Below are 21,105 nucleotides of genomic sequence, written 5' to 3'. Positions count from 1 at the left end.
AAATACAGGCGTTTGTTAACAACAACCAGTTTTATCTCATAATTTTGATGCACATTTTACTTTTTAACAAATCTATTAAATTCAGGTACGTGTTTGTGCTATGAACATCAACAATTTTTTAAGCACCAAATAACACACTGATGTACATGCTTATATATTTTATTTCTCGCATGCGTTAAGAAACTTGTGTACACAGATCGATATATCACATTGGTTTGTGGAATAGAACGTAACAGCTGATCACAGGAAAGGTTCGTTCAGCGAGTTCGAATTCACAAGAACGCAGCAAAGGCATGCGCCGGTGAATTCCGTGTCAGCACAATTACTTCAACAACGTACAAGTCAGGCACATTAATTCCAGTTATTTGGCACAATACAAGATTCTAGGCGGAAACACGCATAGAATCAGTCATTCATATCTCTGGGGTTAGATATCACAGATATTCTTTGTGGCATTGGATGCTGTTTGTATCGCATTCATATTAACCTAGTATTGTTCAATAATACAGGTATTTGAACACTCGCCAGCCTCCGTAACCTGTCGGCATTGTCCGAGATTATTCTAGTCCACATATATATTCATTGCACACTGAACCATGTGGTGTTCCGTCACATTTTGGAATGTAAAAAGTGTCACAATGGCACATAAAACATCACGGCATGACATACTTATGTCACGTGTAGACGCACCGATATCTTATGTATCACAGTCGACATTGTTTGTGATATTATCAAACGCCTTTTCAGTTCAAACATTTTCGTTGGCGAAGGCAATTGCTATACAATTTATTAATTTGAATCAAAGTGATCACACCGGCAGAGTTCCATTACATTATTATGCAACCACAACAAGTCGCTTCTTTAGATCTACACGTGACTGATTTCTGCACTGTTTCTATGATTTCCCGTATGACGTCACTGACACCCTCTGATGTCATTGCTGAACACTCGACGTATGACGAGGCGCCGCAGCGATTGGCCACCTCGGAGGCCTCTTTGAATGACACGTATGGTTGGACGTCCACCTGAATGTAACATGTGCATGTATAAACACAATATACACATATAATATTTATTGTTACTATTAATTTTGCAACTGTAGATGCATGTTGTGGGATTTGTGCTTATAACCCATTTAAACACCGTTGCGTATAGACAAATTCACACGACAGTTTCATTAAACAAAGGTACTAAATTGACGAATGTCAATCAAGTCTCTGAAGTGTACATGTTGTTTAGCTGCGCTACTTGCATAGATTTACACTATCTTAAAGGAACCAATAACTAAGAAACCAAACAGACAATAAACATAATAAAAATAGTTAAAATTTCATACCCCGTCCGATTTTGGCGTGCGTCTGTCAGTTTGTGTCGCGACAAGTATGTATGGCGTCTTGGGAAGGTACTGCTTGATTTCCGGCACCCAGTGTGCCTCGATATCCGCCAGGGAGTCCCGCTCGTGCACGGAGTAGCAGACGAGAAACACGTCACAATTCATGTACGAGATCACGCGCAAACGGTCATAGTCTTCCTGAAAACAATACAGTCATCATAATAAACAAAACAAAAATCAACATTTTATGAGTTTTTTTGAAGACGCTGGACTCACTGTAAGATTCAACTTCAAACATAACTATTGTTATTGACGTAAGATGTACTATTTTTTAATCTTTGTCCAAATATATATATATATATATATATATATATATATATATATATATATATATATATATATATATATATATATATATATATATATATATATATATATATGTATATATATATGTATAGAAATTGTATGAGTTTTTGATGACGTTTGTTTGCCTAGCCCATTGTTTTGCAGCTTTAAGCAGAGATAATTTACAGACGGCTACACATTATCTGGAGGGTTGGCAAAGGGCCAGTAAATCATTTTATCATTTTTAGCCAACTTCTGCATTATGAAAGGATGTCTAATATTGGAAATGGGATCTATCGGTATTCCCGAAATATGGTGTTAAAATGAGGCGGAACGTTTTATTAGAACAAATGGTGATGAAATATAAAACCTTCTGATCCTCTATTTACAAGAAAACTGAAAAGAATCAGTTCAATTTAAGATGACTAAAATTCTTACATCGATACTGAAAGAACAAGTATACATATTCATGCAGTTCGTAAAGTATGGAAATACAAAGTGTTCCACGCGGACGTAAATACAATCCGGTCATTTTTCCTGCATTACAAGAATGCAAGGAAGATTTAAGTGGCCCAATTATGTACATGTACTTTATCAATTGTTTACGACAATTCAACGCCCAATAATTATGATGAAATCGATAAGGAAGTTCGGTAACAGACTACCATATCACTTATACACGCATAGGACATATACATGTTCACATAAGCAAAGCAATATATATATACAAGTCAACATAACCCTTAATGAGAATGTCTCTCAAATTCAGTTGTTATATGCATATATTTTATTGCAAATTAGAACCGGAGTGATAGATCTTTTGTTTAATGTTGTCACATGTATATTTGAGAGACATTCTCATTAAGGGTTATGTTGACTTCATATTGTAATATCGACCTATAAACTGTTATTCGAATAAATACAAATTACGGTTATTCCAACTATTTAATATGTATGCACCAGAATATATCGGAGCAACGAACATCAGGCCAGACAATCAGGTCTTTGTTTCCACTGAGATATCGACAACAAAAACAAGGGTAGGCTGGTCAGTCAATATTTGTTTCTTATCTTTTTTTAGTGTAAAAATATCCCACTTAAATAAGGATGTCAACTGGGCGATTAAGACTATTACAATTGATCGAATGTAGCAGAAATATTGGAAAAAGGTGATACAGTTTAGGATCGGCACCAAAACAAAGGGTTGGTCGCGTCAGTGGGAACAAACAACTTTTTGTTGTTCACCTTATCACATATATTCGGCATATAGGATGATTAGAAAGACCGAGTTGATAAACCTGAGTTGCGCACGCGCATTTACCATAAACATTATGTAAAATCATTAAAGGGGCCTTTTCACAGATTTTGGCGTGTTTTGAAGTTTGTCATTGCTTTATATTGATAAATGTAAACATTGGATCTTAAAAGCTGCAGTAAAAAAAATCAAGAATACAATTTTAAAAAGAAAAAAAGTAAACCTCATCAGTGCTTGAACCAATGACGGAGTTAAAAGTCTACGACCTTTACCACTTAGCCATCCTTCCAGATACAATGACAAATGTATTTTATACTCTATATAAGTAATCCTCGTAGTTTCACAAAATATAGCGACAACAACAGAACTCTCCAAATTATTAATTCGTTTCGCGTTGCAACGCTTTATAATTTTCAGGTTTTTAAATCGTCAAAAGATGCATTATAATGGCTATTTTAGAGCATGATAAATGTTCAGTATTACTGTTTCCTCACAAATATCATAACTAAAACGAAAATTGCGAATCTGAAACAACTTTTTTCAATATTTTCAATTTACCCAAACGTGAAAAGGCCCTGTTAAGCAATTGTGACTGAAATAACTTCGTACAATTTGCGAGTTTATTTGCTTTGAAGTTGACCAAGGACAGCCGTGCGCCCTGGAGGGACATACAATGCGATGAAATGCCATATGTGACAACGACCGAATGAACGAGTCCATTAGTCAATATTTAACTTACGCGCTGACTTAAGAACGGTTTCATCACAGTGCACATTATGTAAATAAAACGTTAACAATACAAAATATATGCCATATAATATAAAAATATAAAAGCATAATGATAATTAGAATGATTATGCTTAAGCAAATAGTAATGCAATAATTGCTGGTTTCTTGCAGAAATTCTTTCAGTCAGTCTGTCAGTTCCAATGTCTCATTGAACATTTTAATTTGATTAAACAGTTTCGCCGTTTGTGAGATAGAAAGACATGAACACATCGTCTTGACAGAAACTAGAACATGAGATATGATATCAATTACGCTACTCATAACATGAACAGTACACATGGTAGATTCACTTTATAACATTCTTGCAATCAGTTTTCTGAGCAATGTTTATTAATTGTATGAGGACTGTTACAATCTGTTTCAGGCTATGTGCATTTAGACCAGTGTCGTTGTTTTTAATTCTTACGTACCGTTTTTTTTATCCACAAGTGACAATTTATCAAAAGTACTATTATACACATAGTTGTATAGCCACACGCGCCACGATACTGACACCGCATGACTTATTTCTTTTGTTATACTTGGTTTGTTCATTGCGACAAGTGTCATGTAAAGACAATTGTACTCACCTTGCCTGCAGTGTCGAACAGACTGAAATGGAAGGACTTCTCGTCCAGCGTCACAGTTGCTGCAAATAACATTAAAAAGCCATTTTAGACACATGAAGAAGAAAAAGCGGAGACCGTTTCATTACGCTTTCGTTAGTGAGTTACAATTTATAAGCCTTCTGCGATTCTCGCAACTTAAACATTTTGCGAATCAAAAATTCTAATCAACTGATTCACAAATCGCAATTTGCTTACACGTTATTAAAATTAATATAGTTTTCAAACTTAGTCTTTACTGAGAGGCGGTTAGAATAGTGCGCTAGACATCATAAAAAGCTCTTAAAACGTTCTGTTTTTCATGCCAAATTAGTAATTAAGTAAGTAAGAAATACCATTCTGTTTTCAGATGTTTTACAGAGGATAATTGAAATTATTGGTCAATTCATTACCTTAAGAAGTACAGCAATACATCGACAACATGATCAAGTAGAAACAAAACATAATGTTATATGTAATTGACGAATACTATTTTTTCTTTATGGGATTTGTTTTCTTCGATTGTATAAGTGATCACAACAATTGCAGAGGTGGTATTTATACTACATGTAAGTGTTTTCCCAGCAAATCCTACCAGACACCTCATTGAAACATTCAACGACAGCACAAAGGACACCACTTCAGTTCGCAGATGTTTTCATGAGAACAATGGCACTGTCTTCAACAGTTTATATTGTTCATAAATATACTGGCCTTCACAATGTCTTTGTTTATCAACAATAAAAAAATGTATGAGTGCTGTTATTCGATATCATATTTACTTTTGAATATAGGATTCACTTTTTAACGAATGAGTAAGGATTTATAGCATGTGTATGCCATGGTGATTTTTCAGTGTTTACTTAACACTCCACATGAAGTATCAAACGAATAAAGTATAAAGAATTAGCAAAATACACAGAATGCTCCGATGCTCAGTTAAACCAAAGATCAACGAATACTTTTACACCACGTGTATTTAAAGATACTTGTATTGTATGCTTGTCAGCTTAGATTTAAATTCATATAAGATATATTTACGCGTGACCGTTGATTTCAGTTCAAACATGAATTTCGGAGTTGAATATAGTGGCGGTTGGCCGTTATGGACAGGTGGCCGTTAAATTCAGTTGTTATATAGAGTGTTTTTCGTTTGGGGGATTCCAGACTGACCGTTGTCTGCAGGTGACCGGTAAATTCAGGTGGCCGTTAGGTCAGTTTCGATTGTATATATGTATTTATTTGTTCGTATAACGCTGGGCTTTCTTTTTTTACCACATATTACCACATTCATTTATATATTTTAAAAAGCTAGACAACATAGACACATGACACTCGTGAACTCAATTAGCGTACAGTGTACTCTTGGATTGTTTCCTAAATGTGCATCTAGACTGATCCCGGAATTCGCTCGAGTTTAGAAAACCCCACTAAACACCCCGGTACAAACAACGCTGGTCCGGTATGTCAACCAATGATTTTGAAACGATTATACATGGGTCACCTTTATTTGTACCAGCAGATTAGTGTGTTTTTTCCCAAACAGTTTGCTTTTCCGGGATACTTTTATCTGGAGCTGTTTGTGAACGCTGTGCACGATTGTATCGAGGCCATTTAAGTAAACATGGTAACGGCTGCTTCAAGCGATTGACATCACGTCCAGTGCGGACACAAGTAGAGTGATCGTGGTGGTATTTTAATAAATTAATGCATGCTTATGTCAGCGAGCAATAGACATGACAATTTATATATTTGTTCCTAATAGGGAAGTTTTTCTTTATAAACGAACTCATAACGTCCGCAGTACCGTGGTTACACCCAGCATGTGTTGGCCATCGAGATTATTCGAACGCGAAGTAGAAAATGATAAACTTAAACAGGAAGTTAAAGGGCTGAACAAGAAACTTGCAGATCAAGAAGAAGTCAATTCCAAACTGGCTAATTCAATCGCCAAGAACGAATCTGAAAGGAGAAATATTGAGAATGAGGCAAATCAATATAGCCGAAGTAACAATGTAATCATTAGCGGAATTTCGCATATTGAAGAAATCGTTGAGGGAAAAAAACAATTCAAGAGGTTTGAAACCGCTGAAGAAACAACCAAATACATGGTTGAAACCCTGAACACCAAACTGGGCTGCCGGATAGACACAAGCGATATCGACATCGCACATCGTTTGAAGAAAGGACCAGACGGTAAGAAGGACATTATAGTGCGTTTCCAGTCGAGGTTACTGCGAAACTCAGTGCTAAAACAAGGTCGTGTTCTCCGCCAATCAGGCATATTTGTTAGAGAAGACCTCACTCCTCTGAACTTAGAGGTCTTCATGAGTGTCAAACGAAAAATGTCTGACGAAGTGTCCAGTGTATGGACCCGTAATGGGGTTATCTTCTTCAAAAACACACAGGAACAGGTCACCCGCGTCCACTATGAGGACTATCAGACCTGGCTAGACCTGCCCTGGCCAAAACGAACAACAAAATAACGACGGTCAGTGCCGTCATTATCTATCACTGAACAGTATAGACTTGTGAATGATTTAAACTGTGCTATCATGCGTAACAGAACTTATAAATGGATGTAATTATAACAGCTCTCGTATCATCATAATTTTCAGAAGCGGTTAAATAGGTTCACGAAATAAACGCATTTCTTTTGTGTTGTCACCTTTTTATAGACAAGGTCAACAAAGAATAGCATAAATGATAAATATTGATTTCACGTAAATAAATATTACAATAATAAGCAGTTAACAAAATCAACGTTTTTGTATTGGGCATTAGCATAACATGACAAAATAAGTAATAATACGTTTGATAATATTTATTGTTAACAACTTCTTATGTAAAGTGCTTACATCAGAGAAAACTATATAGAGAACATAATAGAGCAATAAATAATAATATAAATATTATATAAATGTTACATTTAGTTTACTAATTATTGTATACTGATAGCTACACCAATGATACATCAAGCTCGCGATGTTTACATAGTGTATTTTGTATAATATATGTAATAGTGTAATTAAACTGTAAAATAATAAAACTATATAGAGAACATCAACTATAAGCAATAAATAATAATATTTATAAATATCATAAACATGTTTCACTAAATAGACATATTATTTTACAGTGATATATACAACAAAAGTTAATCTAGATCACAATGTTTATATGTTGTATTTCTGTATGCTTTTGTATAGTGTAATTAAATTGTAAAAAAAAACTTTATAGAGAACATCAACTATAAGCAATAATAAAATATTTATAAATATCATATACATGTTACACTAAATAGACATATTATATTATAGTGATATATACAACAAAAATTAATTTAGATCACAATGTTTATATATTGTATTTTTGCATATATATTTAAATAGTGTCATTCAAGTGTAAAATAATAAATAAGTATTCAAATAAAAATAATAATCAAACTGTAAAATAATAAATAAGAATTCAAACAATAATAGTAAATACATACATCACAATATATACATATGTTTTCTCTTTATTATAGTGTGGTGTATTTGCGAGCACTATTCTTTAAAACCGTTGTCGAATATATTGCCTTCCACCGTTGTTTTTTTTCTTTTGGGGGGGGGGGGTTATTCCTTTTTTGTTAAAGGCACAAGAGAAGCATACATACATCTGTTGTCCCATTTTGGGTCTATATCCATATATTTACGATGCTAATATATAAATATTTTTTTTTTATATATTTTTTTATAATACCCCTTTGTGCTCTTCTTCTCTTTAGAGAAAAGAGTAATATTCATAAATTTTGTGGCTCATTTTGCTTCTATATCCATGTATGTACGATGCTAATATTTCAATTATAGCACTGTATACTATTCTTGCAAATATTTGTCAATATACTGCCTTTTCACGGTATTGTTTGTAAAAAGATCGAACGTGAAGCATGCAATTATTTGTTGTTGCAATTACATTTATACCTATGTGTCTATTTTTTTAGGGCAGAATTGTTTCATGCAATGTTTCCAACTTTCTCTTAAATATATCTCTCAATGTTACGTGTGTTAAATTCCTAAACCGCATCTCTTTTTTTCGTTTTCGCAAAAGAGAGCAACTAAGGAAAATGATATAGCATATTTAACACTGTGTAGTATCTCCATAAGTTTCTTCTATTGGAAGATTCATTCCCACGGGGATCCGCACATACTGTGTTTTCTATACAAGCCATTTATTAAGTACAATTCGTACTAAATTGTGTAGTTACTTGTACATATTTTTCTGTATTGTGTATGTTCGGACTACACTATCCTCACAAACAGTTGTCAAATACATTGCATTTTCAACAAACGTAAAGTGGTATATTTGCGATGCACCTTTCTATTTTCATATTTACTGAATTTGTTTTGGCAGCACTATCAGTAAGTTGCGCAATATATTGCCTTCCGCCTTTTTTTTGTTTCTGTATTGTTCCAATCTATTAAAGGCAAAAAGGAAACACATAAATTTGTTGTCTCGCTTTGCTTCTATACCCATTTATCTACAATGATAATATTTGTTGCCTCTATATTCATGTATGTATGTATTTACGATGCTATTATTTCATTTATAGTGCATGTCCTAGTAAACATTTGTCAATGCATAGCCTTCCACGGTATCGTTTGAAACACTAACGATAAAGATGTGTAAATATGCGCAGTGCAGTGCAAACTGAAATTCTAGTTAATTTAAAAGATAAGAGAATCTTGACACTGCACTAAATCTGGAATTAATTTTTATCAAATATAATTCCTTTATAGGATATAATTGTAAGAATTTATTACAATCCACAAAACCTTCCAATTTTAATCCTTATTCATTTAATCACTGTTAATATAATAAGACGTGAACTAAATTTATGCAATGCACTGCATATTGTAATAATATAGATGATTTAGTTCATTTTCTTGTATTAACACTCGGTATGTTTTCCAGCTGTATATTTTATGTCGATATAGCTATACATTGTCACAAATTGTATAAAATGTGTTTATAGAGCTAATCCATGCTTAGGCTGTCTGACTAAATTGTCAGGTATTGTTTTTGTACATATAATGTTTTTTTGTTGTCTCCTTTTAATCTATATATGGTTGCATAGAGAAAAAAATACGTTCTCACGTATGATTTTGTTAAGCATAATACAATGTATTGTTTATGAAACATCCATTGCTGAGACTTGGGACATGAATTTTTGCATACAGAGTACTCATCTGACCCATAACTCCATTACGCTTAACCTATTGTGTAGGATGAATAGCTCTTCTCTATTTTTCAAAATAAAACGAACCGGTCAAGCACACACACATAATCATTCACATCACCTTCCACCTTTTTAAATGATTAAAATATGTACTTTGAATGTAAAAGGGCTAAACAATAAAGACAAACGAATAAAAATCTTCAAATGGTTAGACGAAAAAAAAATAGTGTATGCCTACTACAAGAAAGTCACTTGACACATACTTTAGCACAAACCTTAAAAGATGAATGGGACGGAGACATCTACCTCAGTGGGCAACATACTAATAAACAAGGCATTGCCTTTCTGATTAAAAACAATATAGGGATCACAGTCGATAACTTTAACGAAATAATAATTGGCAGACTAGCAAGTATAGATATCAAAATACATGAAACACAATTAACATTAATCAACGTTTACGGCCCTAACATAGATGATTCCACATTTTACGAAACATTACACTCGTTTGTAATTAATAACCAAGATAAAAACATTATAATCGGTGGTGATTTCAATACTGTTCTTAACCCATTATTAGATAAAAAGAGGGGAAACCTTTATGCTCATTCTAAAAATAGAAACATTTTGAATAACATAATTGAAAATTACAATATGATAGACATCTGGCGTACAATAAATCCAAACGAAAGCAAATTCACCTGGCACTCAAACACAAAACCAACAATATTTTGTAGATTAGACTATTTTTTAATATCTGAGTCACTTTGCAACATTATTGACACATGTAACATAAAACCAGGATATATGACTGACCACTCTCTAGTTGAACTTAAAATACACAACATAGAGCCTGAAAGAGGCCCAGGATACTTTAAAATCAATAACAGCATATTATTAGATACACAATACCAAACGCAAATAAAACAAGAAATACTCAATACAGTTCAAAATAATAAAGATGCGAACCCAAACACCTTATGGGAAGTAATTAAAGGAAATATACGTAACACAACAATTAGATACACATCATTTAAACAAAAAGAAACACGCAAACTTGAAACTGAAACCATCAAAAGCATTGAAACACTTGAAAAACAATTACATGAAACAAACACAAACGATACCAAAGACATTGAGAATGAAATAACATCAAAAAAACAAGTATTAGAAGGAATTTATCATACACAACTCAATGGAATTATATTACGAGCACGTGCACAGCATGTTGAACACAATGAAAAAAATACAAAATACTTCGCAAACATCGAAAAACGTAGAAGTGAACAAAAAACTGTACACAAATTAGTAGTTAATGGCGAAGATATAACAAACAGAACTCAAATACTAGAAGAACAACGTTTATTTTTCGAAACCCTCTATAAACGAAAACATGTTGAAAATAACACCCTCTTTAAAAATACACATCATGCTTTAAATCAAGAAGAAAAACAACTGTGCGACGGATTACTTAATGAATATGAATGTGGATTAGCACTTAAAGAAATGCAAAATAATAAAAGTCCAGGATCTGATGGCATCACAGTTGAATTTTATAAAATATTCTGGAACGATATTAAAATACATTTAATTAATTCACTTAACTATTCATTTAACAACAAAAACCTAACTACGCTACAAAAACAAGGTATAATATCACTCATTCCAAAACCTGGAAAAAACCTTGAATCCTTATCAAACTGGCGCCCGATTAGTCTACTTAACAATGATTATAAAATTGCAACTAAAAGTATATCAAACAGAATAAAAAAAGTATTACCATCAGTCATTTCAAGATCTCAATCTGGTTTTATTAAAGGACGATACATTGGTGAAAATGTACGTCTGATACAAGAATGCATAAATTATTTCAACCAACCAAACAATTCTGGCCTCATTTTCTTTGCAGACTTTGAAAAGGCTTTCGATTTACTAGACCATTCGTTTATGTTCTCTTGCTTAGAAAATATGAATTTCGGTGAAAGTCTTATTAAATGGGTAAAACTATTTTATACCGATATTAACAGTATAATAATTAACAATGGCTTCTTCTCAAACAGTTTTAACATCGAACGAGGGGTACGACAAGGATGTCCACTCTCATCCTCACTATTCATTATATGCATCGAGTATCTATCACACTATATCCAATCAAATAAACATATAAATGGAATATCGCTAGAACCAGACGAATATATTAAACAGTCCCTATTTGCTGACGACGCAACTTATTTTTTAAATGACAGTATTGACTCATTCAATAATCTCATAGAATCGCTTACCCTTTTTGGAATGGCATCGGGTCTTAAACTTAACAAAAGTAAATGCACTGTGCTACGAGTAGGTAAATTTAAACAAAGTAATATTCAACTTAAAAAGAAATGAAATTCCACTGGACATCAGATGAAGCAACAACGTTAGGAATAACCTTTACAAACAATGAAAATGAAACAGTTCAACAAAACATACTGCCTAAATTACAAAAATTTAAAAATTGTTTAAAATCATGGCAGCATCGTAAACTTACACTAATCGGAAAAAACACGGTGTTGAAAACGTTTGCACTCCCTAAATTAATTTATACACTAACAGTTCTCCCAAACCCACCAAATGATATTATTAAAGATATACAATCAGAAATATTTAATTTCATATGGGACGGTAAACCTGATAAAATTTAGCGAACTCAGTTAATTCAATCTGTAGAAAATGGAGGCATCCAATTAACGGACATCGACTCATTCTTGAATGCAATCAAATGCAGCTGGGTTAAAAGATATCTAGATAATACCAATACAAGTAAATGGAAATTATTTTACCAGAAAATCCTAAAAAAAATATGGTGACTCCTTACTTTTTGAATGTAACATCAGCAAAACCATTTTGCATGAAATTGCAAACGAAAACATATTTCTATCTAATGTTTTATCGGCATGGACTAATGTTACTCATAATCTAGAAACCCAAATCACCAGTAAAACTATTTTATGGAACAATAAAGACATAACTTCAAACAATAAGACTTTTTTCTATAAACTTTGGTTTGAAAAAAACATTAAATATGTCGACCAATTATACGATTACAGAATAAAAGACTTCTATTCTTTTGAGAATATATGTTATATATACGGAATACCTTCAAGCAATTTCCTAATGTATTACACATTAATTAAAAGCATACCCACACATATTAAATCTACAATTAATACTAATAACACACCATGTACTCAAACATCATTCACGGAAAACATACTTGCAAAACAAAACAAAACAAACAAAATATTTTACAAACTACAAATTAAACACCCTGCAGAAAACTCCAAGATTCAAAATAAATGGCAAAGCCTTCTTGGGGAACAAGAATTTAATTGGAAACAAATATTTATCATGCCATATAAAACAACTATAGATAGCACACTGAGAAATTTTCAATATAAATATGTCCATAGAATCATAGCTACAAATAAATACCTTTTTAAGTGCAACCTATCCAACACAGAACAGAACAGAACAGAACAGAATATTTTATTTTAGCTAAAGCATACAGCTCATCGCCATAAACATACATATGCAATAACAGCATGCGTGACAATTATATACAAAACATACATCCTTTTGAGGAAAGATCAATTTAAAAAGTAATGACATACAACATGTTTTAGTGAGAATGTCACATGGATGGGGTTAATACAAAGTGATCATGTAATGTTAACACGAAATTTAATAATTGTTACAAATATAACATTATTCTAAGCTTATTGTCTTTGTGGAAGATATATCATTTATACTACACATATAGCACATCTTCTCGTAACTTAAAGCATTTTAAACAAAAAATGGCAAGTTTTCTTAACACTATTTTGTTTGAACAATTAAGTAGTTCGATAAACTTGAACATACTAGGTCGTGATCTGTAATACTTTGGAATTAATGTATTCCTGTATCACAAATTTATGTGATATATGCAGCGAACACATTGAAACAATAGAACACCTTTTCTGGGAATGCAAACATATTCAAATTCTATGGAACCAGTTAACATCATTTCTAGAGAAACAACAATTAAAATTAAAACTGTCTCTCTTAAATATCAGTTTCGGTGTGAATACTTTTAAAATACCAGAAATTGTTAACACTGTGAACCACATTATCATATTAATGAAATATTTTATATTTAGCTTCAAATACAAAAAACAAATACCTACTTTCAACTGTTTTATAAACTATTTAAAACTAAAGATCCAAATTGAAAAAGAAATAGCCCTCAACAACGATAAACTTCATATTTTTGAACAAAAATGGAAACGCATAATCTTTCATAACCCAGTCCAGTTGTCTTCTACCTAACTCTACGCAACTCATCTATAGGATTGATTATTACATTTAAAAATAACAGAATACACCACATGCAACCAAGAGAAAAAAAACAGTATATCCTAGCATATCATGTATAATATGTGTTTGACATGATTACTGTTGTATTGTACCACTTTTGTTCTTGCTTATGCACATATTTATATTGTATGTTTTTATATTGAATAATAAAAATAAAAATAAAATGTGTTGGCCATCTTTTACCGTACGTGGTCTAAACACTTAGTGAGTCGTTTCATGCGAAAATGGGTCTTCTACCATATTCATCCAGCGTAGCACCAGTCTACGCATTCGTGCAGCCTGGTCTACAGCTAACCTTTCCACTATAAAGTCACGCAATGTTTCGTGGCCTCATCAGCGGATAAAGTAGCTCCTGGCCAGCCTAATTCGGAGCTACGCTGGCCTCATTTGGCATAAGACCCATTATCACACACCGCGACTTGTATAACTAAGGTACACATGATACATGCATAGTATGTAGTTAACAGTAATATTTCACTGCGTAGTAACGAATTGTGTTGTAAATATAAAATGTTTCAATGGATTTAGAACAAACAAATTGCTAGATAGATATAAATCATCGGTCCACTTATATCTAGATCAGTGAATCATTTTGTACACCCCATGTTGCATGCCTAACAGATCGATACCTCCACTGCACGAGCTTATGCTTACGAGCGCACACAGATGCGTTTGTTTCGCTTGATAGACGTTTAATGTTACACGACAGTCCCAAACAAACTTTGTGATTCATGGCTTACATCTTCTATAGTGCACCGGCGCGGTCATGGAATGTTAAAGAAGAGGTGAGGGTAAACACCATCACTGAACTAGAACTCTTACTTGAGTGACGACCCCCTCCCGATGCTGCATGTAGTTATATGTAGCAAATTGCAACAATGAAAACTTGGGCCAAGTGGCTTGGTCAGTTGTGACCACGGTGGCATTATTGTGTTAACCCATTTATGCCTATAGCGTATATAAAAAAGGCATTTGCAAACAGCGTAGACCCAGATGAGACGCCGCATGATGCGGCGTCTCATCAGGATCTGCGCTGTTTGCTTAAAGGAATTTCTGTAATAATATTATAAATATAGAAATAAATATACTAGACATCCCTAATTTTGGAAATAAATTGATCCAATTTAGGATGGGAGAGTCCACTAGGCATAAATGGGTTAATTTCATTCTAAGTTGAAAAGGGGACACAACTTATGTATATTTGAATGAATCATGAAAAAATCGCACTTCTTACCATAAGGAACCATGCATGCATGCAAGTTTGTATGGTGGTTTACGTTGTATAGCAGAACTTCCTCGGACAATTTTGCGACTACGCTCAGAGAGACAGACACAATTAGAAAAAAGGAGAGGCAGAAGGACAGATGTCCTCGGTTGTTTCAGTATACACCCGTTCAATCCTTACCGAGGACGGGAGAAAAAGGCTGCTAGCAAAGACCGAGGCGTTCGGTCCCGTGTCATATACATGTGTACTAGCATATTGATATCGCAGAGGTGCGACAGCAACAGATATAGACTCATAGATTTTCATTTTATTGGATATTCTGTTAAACAGGTTCAAGAATTGTCCTAGGAATATCTTTAAAAAAATGTTATCTTTAAAAAGTATGAGATATATTTCGGCCATGGCTTTAACCGAATGCTACATACAAGTTTAAATTGCACTTAGAAGGGGTAGTACGAAGGTGGGGCGGGTTTTGGCAACCAAATAATAAATGACGGTCGATTCCAGAAAAGGTATTGCAATTTAATAATTTTTTTTCGAATCCGCTTGAAATTATGCAATTCGGATCAAACATTAAGAAATTGTTTCTTACTTGGTCATTTTTATAGCGTCTGTTTAGAACTGCCTGTTCCGAATCGAGAATTACATTTTGCGTTTTGCGAGTTGCGATTTTTTTTGGCGAATTGCAAACGTTTTGCGCGTTGTGTTTTGCTTAAGTATTTATTTAATTTGTATACTGTGTGTAGAAATTCCGAATTCCTCGTAATTACCAAATTCCCATTAATTTACAAAAAGCAATTTATGAATCACACTTAGCAATTCGCAGTTCACAAAAACACGATTGTTGAAAAGCAATATACATGGCTCACCAGCTTTTTACAACATTGGGTATACAGTATGCAATGTATGATGTGCTCCCCACAAGTAACTCCGGGATATGAGTTTACCCATTTATTCATTGATTGTGGGTATGAGTCACGGGACCAACATCTGTTTCGTTCATTTGGCAAGCCTGGTGCCCGCGATTCACGTTAATTGTCGACTTTAATACATCTGTGTGTTCTGTGCAGGTAAATCACGCGTGTAAAATATTCTTGCGAAAGGTGGAATGTTTGAACATTTTACCAACATGTCAATATTTATCTCATTTCTCGGTTCTTCAATAAAAGTACGGACACACTTTAGCCAATTGAAACACGAACATAGGACTTATATTGTCCGTGGAAAAAATACACAGAGCAAAGCAGGAGCGCAGTAACACAAAGCGATATAATAATGATGATTTCAATACTTGTCGGAAACCTCAGAATCAATCTCCACGCAAATCTGCATGTTTCAGCTTCTTATAAACGACTTAACATAACATAAACCTATCTTTATCCCCTTTATACCTAGCCTCTAGAAAAAAGGCCTTGGCAAACAGCGTAGACCCAGATGAGACGCCGCATCATGCGGCGTCTCATCAGGGTATACGGTGTTTGCTTAAAGGAATGTATGTAAGAAATATTTTAAATATAGAAATAAATATACTAGACATCCCTAATTTTTTAAATAAATTGATCCAATAAGAGAAGGATGGGAGAGTCCACTAGGTATAATTGGGTTAAGTATAACAATATACTTTTTTCAGATATAAGCAAACACACGTATAACCCCGATAAACCGATAAATCAGTGTTTGTTACTAAAAATAGTAATCATTTATTATATCAATTTTGTTCCTTTACGAAAACCTTATTTGTTCATTGTATATTCAAGATTATTATATAATTCATTTGTTATTTAAAAGCAATAAATGCCAGATTTCAATCACATCGCGTTTTAAAAGCAATAAATGCCGTAGTTCAATCACATTGCGTGCGTTTTTTCTTTCAATGTCATAACAGTTTGATCGATCCTTAGACGATTCTTTGAACATCATCATAGAATATCAATGTATACATCAATGAACGAACGTGAGCGAATCAATTTAAGGATTATCTTCACTGCATTGATGATGTCAATAAGCTGGGTGCACTCTAAAGTTTAAGCGCGTGGTGAAAATGACGCATCTGTGTGTTGTTTATTTGCATTACAATCCTACAAATTAACATGACACTTGAGTCATTAATGGTATCATTGACATTTTGAAAGACTGTTATAAATGCAAAAAGGAAAGAAGAAATCACAAGAGAATGACACCCTTATAATAATAATAATAACAATAATAATAATACTACTACTACTACTAATAATAATAATAATGATAATAATAATAATAATAATAATAATAATAATAATAATAATAATAATAATATTATTATTATTATTATTATTATTATTATTATTATATTATAAAAAAAAATTATGATAACAATAAGAAGAAAAATGATAAGAAGAAAAGTAGAACAACATTATTAACAACAAAAACAACCATAATGATTAATTACCTGCGTAATTATCGAACACTGTCGGCACGTATTCCTCCTTGAACTTCCTGGAGGCGATCCTGGCAGCCAGGCTGCTCTTGCCGACGCCGGAGTCGCCGACGAGGACGCACTTAATGCATGTGGCCCGAGGATCACGGAACTCATATTTCTGCTTCATCTGACTGTACTCCAGACTGGGGTCACGTGACATCGAGTTAGAAATTGACATACCTTGAACAATGTCCCTTCTGGGTCATTGTATTTTGGGTGAAACCGTTTGTTGTATAACTATTGATTGTTGTTTCTGATTTTCACGATAATTATGTTATTCCTAATAAGGAATTTTCATAAAGGGGTAAGATAAGGTTTTATAAAGGTGTACAATCCAATGTGCTGTATCCTATAAGGGTATGTCACCATTCAATGCGTTTTTTTTCTTCTAAATAACAGGAACTAACAAAACTTTTGTTTCAAATTGAGAACACAAATAAACTATCCTGATTAATAACTGTCATACACAAATTAAATATCCGTTATTTATTAGTATATTGTATCTGCGCTGTAAGTTATATCCCAATACAATTATAAACGTTACTTCATGCGGCATTGTAAGTAAGGCACTGAGTTACAATTACATCCCGTCTCCAGTTAGATATCACATCATCGATCACATCATCGATAAGTCATTGTTATGAAGCATTCAGACGGATGACAAGGTTACGTTCCTAGAACAATACCATGATGAGATCCGAGATAAGAAAATATTTCTTGGACATATATCTCAATATTGTTCACTCAAGTCCCGAGATCCGACTACGTAGTATTATCAATATAAGAGCGTAGCATATCACCGATTTTCTTATAACTTTTTCCCACGCGCAAAGATAAATACATAAATCCTCCGATGTAAATGTTATAACAATAACACGCAAAGCGCACACTCAGCATCCAACCTATTGCGCCTTGTGCATCAGCTGTCACTCTCTGACATTTCGGTCGTGGATAATGGAAGGCGCAGCGCGTTTTTCGAACGATTAGAATTCGGACACCGCCTTGAAATGGTTACATCTTATTGTCACTACTGTCACCGAGCAAGTGGCCCGGATACTACGAAATCACTTAAAACACTACGAAGAAGTCCCATTATCTCGCTATCTCGAAGGTCCATGTCGCGATGTAGCAGGAAGATATGTGAAGTGTCCGCTGTCGGATGTTGCTACTACTGCCTTCTTAACTTCCATAGCTTGAGTCTCGTGTAGTTGTAGATATTGGTTTTGCGGTGTTGATCCTTTGTTTCTTTCAAAACAAAATACTCCTTTATTCAAATAATTGGAAACGCGTTACAGCGTCTGGCGCAACGTGCATGCACAAGCATGTGAAAAATGATATTTCGCAAACTTTGCACATTATCCAGCTGTTGTGAAGCGTGTAAATAACTGCTTTGTTCAAGCATAGGGCACATACAATAACAATAAAATAACAGGGTGCTAAAATATTTTAAAACAATTTAAGTGCTCAAACAGCATGCTTTATTTTCTCTTTATCTTCCGCAAGTATTTTTCGAAACACGTGTATGATTCCTCATCTATATTTTCCGGTTAGATTGGTTATAATTATCAGTCACTTTATGAGAATAAAGCGGATGGTGATGATGATGATGATGATAATGATGATGTTGTTGTTGTTGTTGATGATGATGATGAGAAGGAGGAGGAGGGTGGTGGTGGTGGTGATGATTATGATGATTATGATGATGATAATGATGATGATGATGATGATGACGATGATCAGCGGAACGTTGAGGAATTCTCCTTTACTACCGATGCAGCAGCTTCGTAGCATGGCAACTCAGGGTGCAGGATCACGTGACTTTGTGGGTACCGGTGATTATTTTCGAATATCTTAAAAAAAATCTTACGAATTTGAACTAGTGAATAAAATACAGATTTGTATGCTGCTTATGGCAATGTAAAATACACCAGAATTACTTTATTTAATAAGAATGTGGTTATGTTCAAAAATTATATGTGAAATTCATTCATTTTTACGCTTAAACTTCACGCAACGTGAAATTTTGTCTCCGATATCAGACTTATTGAAGGATTCATTATTATACCTTAAGATATCGGCACGAACTGCAAGAAAAACTGTCTTATATGTACTAAAGATTTTGCAAATGAATTTCAATAACTTGAGATATTTGCAAAAATAAAGTTCCTACCGGTGTGTTTACATTCTGTAAAGCCCGTGTGTTAACTTATGAAAACCCCGTTGATTCTGCACCCAACTGGATCTTTTCAGATGGTCAGAGGGGCACTGTTCGGGTCTGTCTCACGATGCTGCCGACGAGATGGAAGGGCCATTGATCGACTCACTCGCTATATATAAATTTTCCAGACAGTATTACGTAAATCAAAGCGCTGAAGGGACTGAATTTGTCCGCTGTTGTATAATCTTAGACGCAACTCAGTTTGGAAACTTATGTTTTTTATATTGCAAGTTTGAAATGACCACAACCCATTTAAATTTATAAAGAGTGTGTCTTAAAGCACAGGTCGATATGTGTTTTTTTTAAATCATTAATAAAAAAATATAATTTAAGCTTCATTTTAGGAAAATAGGGCTTAATGCATATGCATTAATTGTCATCCCAGTACCAGAAACTTTCTTTAAACGAAAAACACCATAATGTAAGAAAGTGTCGTCCTTGTTTAGCCTGTGCGCATTGCAAAGGCTAATCAGTGTGCACAGGCTAATCTTATTTGACATGCATTAAGCCCCGTGTTCCCTTAAAGCAGCCAATATGTATAGATTTCAATGATAAACACTAGACTTGCCAACGTTGTGTTACAAGCTGTTAAATACTTTTGAATACATACACACTATCCCAGTGGGCATCAAACGTTTTACGAACGTTACTGAAACGTAATATTTAGGTCGCAACGTCGGCAACCATTAACGAACGTTGTCATAACGTTGCATACAAAACAATACCAGGACGTTTCATCCTAACGTTGAAAGGACGTTTCCGAAACGTTGCATTCTGATCGCGACAAAGGTAACTTCTTCCGAACGTTTCTGCACGCGAAACGTCGGTCGAACGTTTGAGAAGTATGCTGCAACAACGTTGCTTCTAGGTAATTGTGCATTCTTCCCAGTGGGCACCCAAACGTTGTTACAACGTTGTATTTAGGTTGCATTCAAACGTTGCAGTTTGGTTGTCACAATGGTGTATATGAAAGTTTTCCCGACGTTTTTTCCAAACGTTGCTGCAGCGTTGTATTTAGGTTGCATTCAAACGCAGTATTTTTAAATTCTATTTTTTTAAATTATATAAAAATAAAATTTAAAAACAAAACAAAAAAACTATTAACTGCCAACCGCTCTTTCGAGTATTATCGGCAGATATGCACACTGTCGAGTCCGTTTCCTAGAAAGAACCAGCACTTGGTGTCTATAGAGGAGATAATGAAACGATCCCCGAGTAGGAATTGTACTTTATAATAATACAGTTCCTGCATAGCATCAATGAATATATGATTTCTTGTAAA

At 33.9% G+C, this 21,105-nt stretch overlaps 1 protein-coding gene across 1 annotated transcript; it reads right to left on the bottom strand.

Annotated features, from left to right (window-relative positions):
- Positions 1 to 143: 143 nt before the first annotated feature.
- LOC127871731 (cdc42 homolog) lies at positions 144 to 18,873 on the bottom strand. Its single transcript, XM_052414887.1, has 4 exons — positions 17,576 to 18,873; positions 4,292 to 4,350; positions 1,337 to 1,531; positions 144 to 1,025 (listed from the first exon to the last, which is right to left on the bottom strand). Exons 1-4 carry the CDS (start codon positions 17,781 to 17,783, stop codon positions 828 to 830), a joined length of 660 nt encoding a protein of 219 aa, XP_052270847.1. The 5' UTR covers positions 17,784 to 18,873; the 3' UTR covers positions 144 to 827.
- Positions 18,874 to 21,105: the final 2,232 nt, after the last annotated feature.

This window comes from Dreissena polymorpha, chromosome 3, assembly GCF_020536995.1.
Source record: "Dreissena polymorpha isolate Duluth1 chromosome 3, UMN_Dpol_1.0, whole genome shotgun sequence".
NCBI classification, from domain to species: Eukaryota; Metazoa; Mollusca; class Bivalvia; order Myida; family Dreissenidae; genus Dreissena; species Dreissena polymorpha.
Note: the sequence above shows the minus strand (reverse complement) of the source record. Positions and strands in the feature narration are given on the sequence as shown.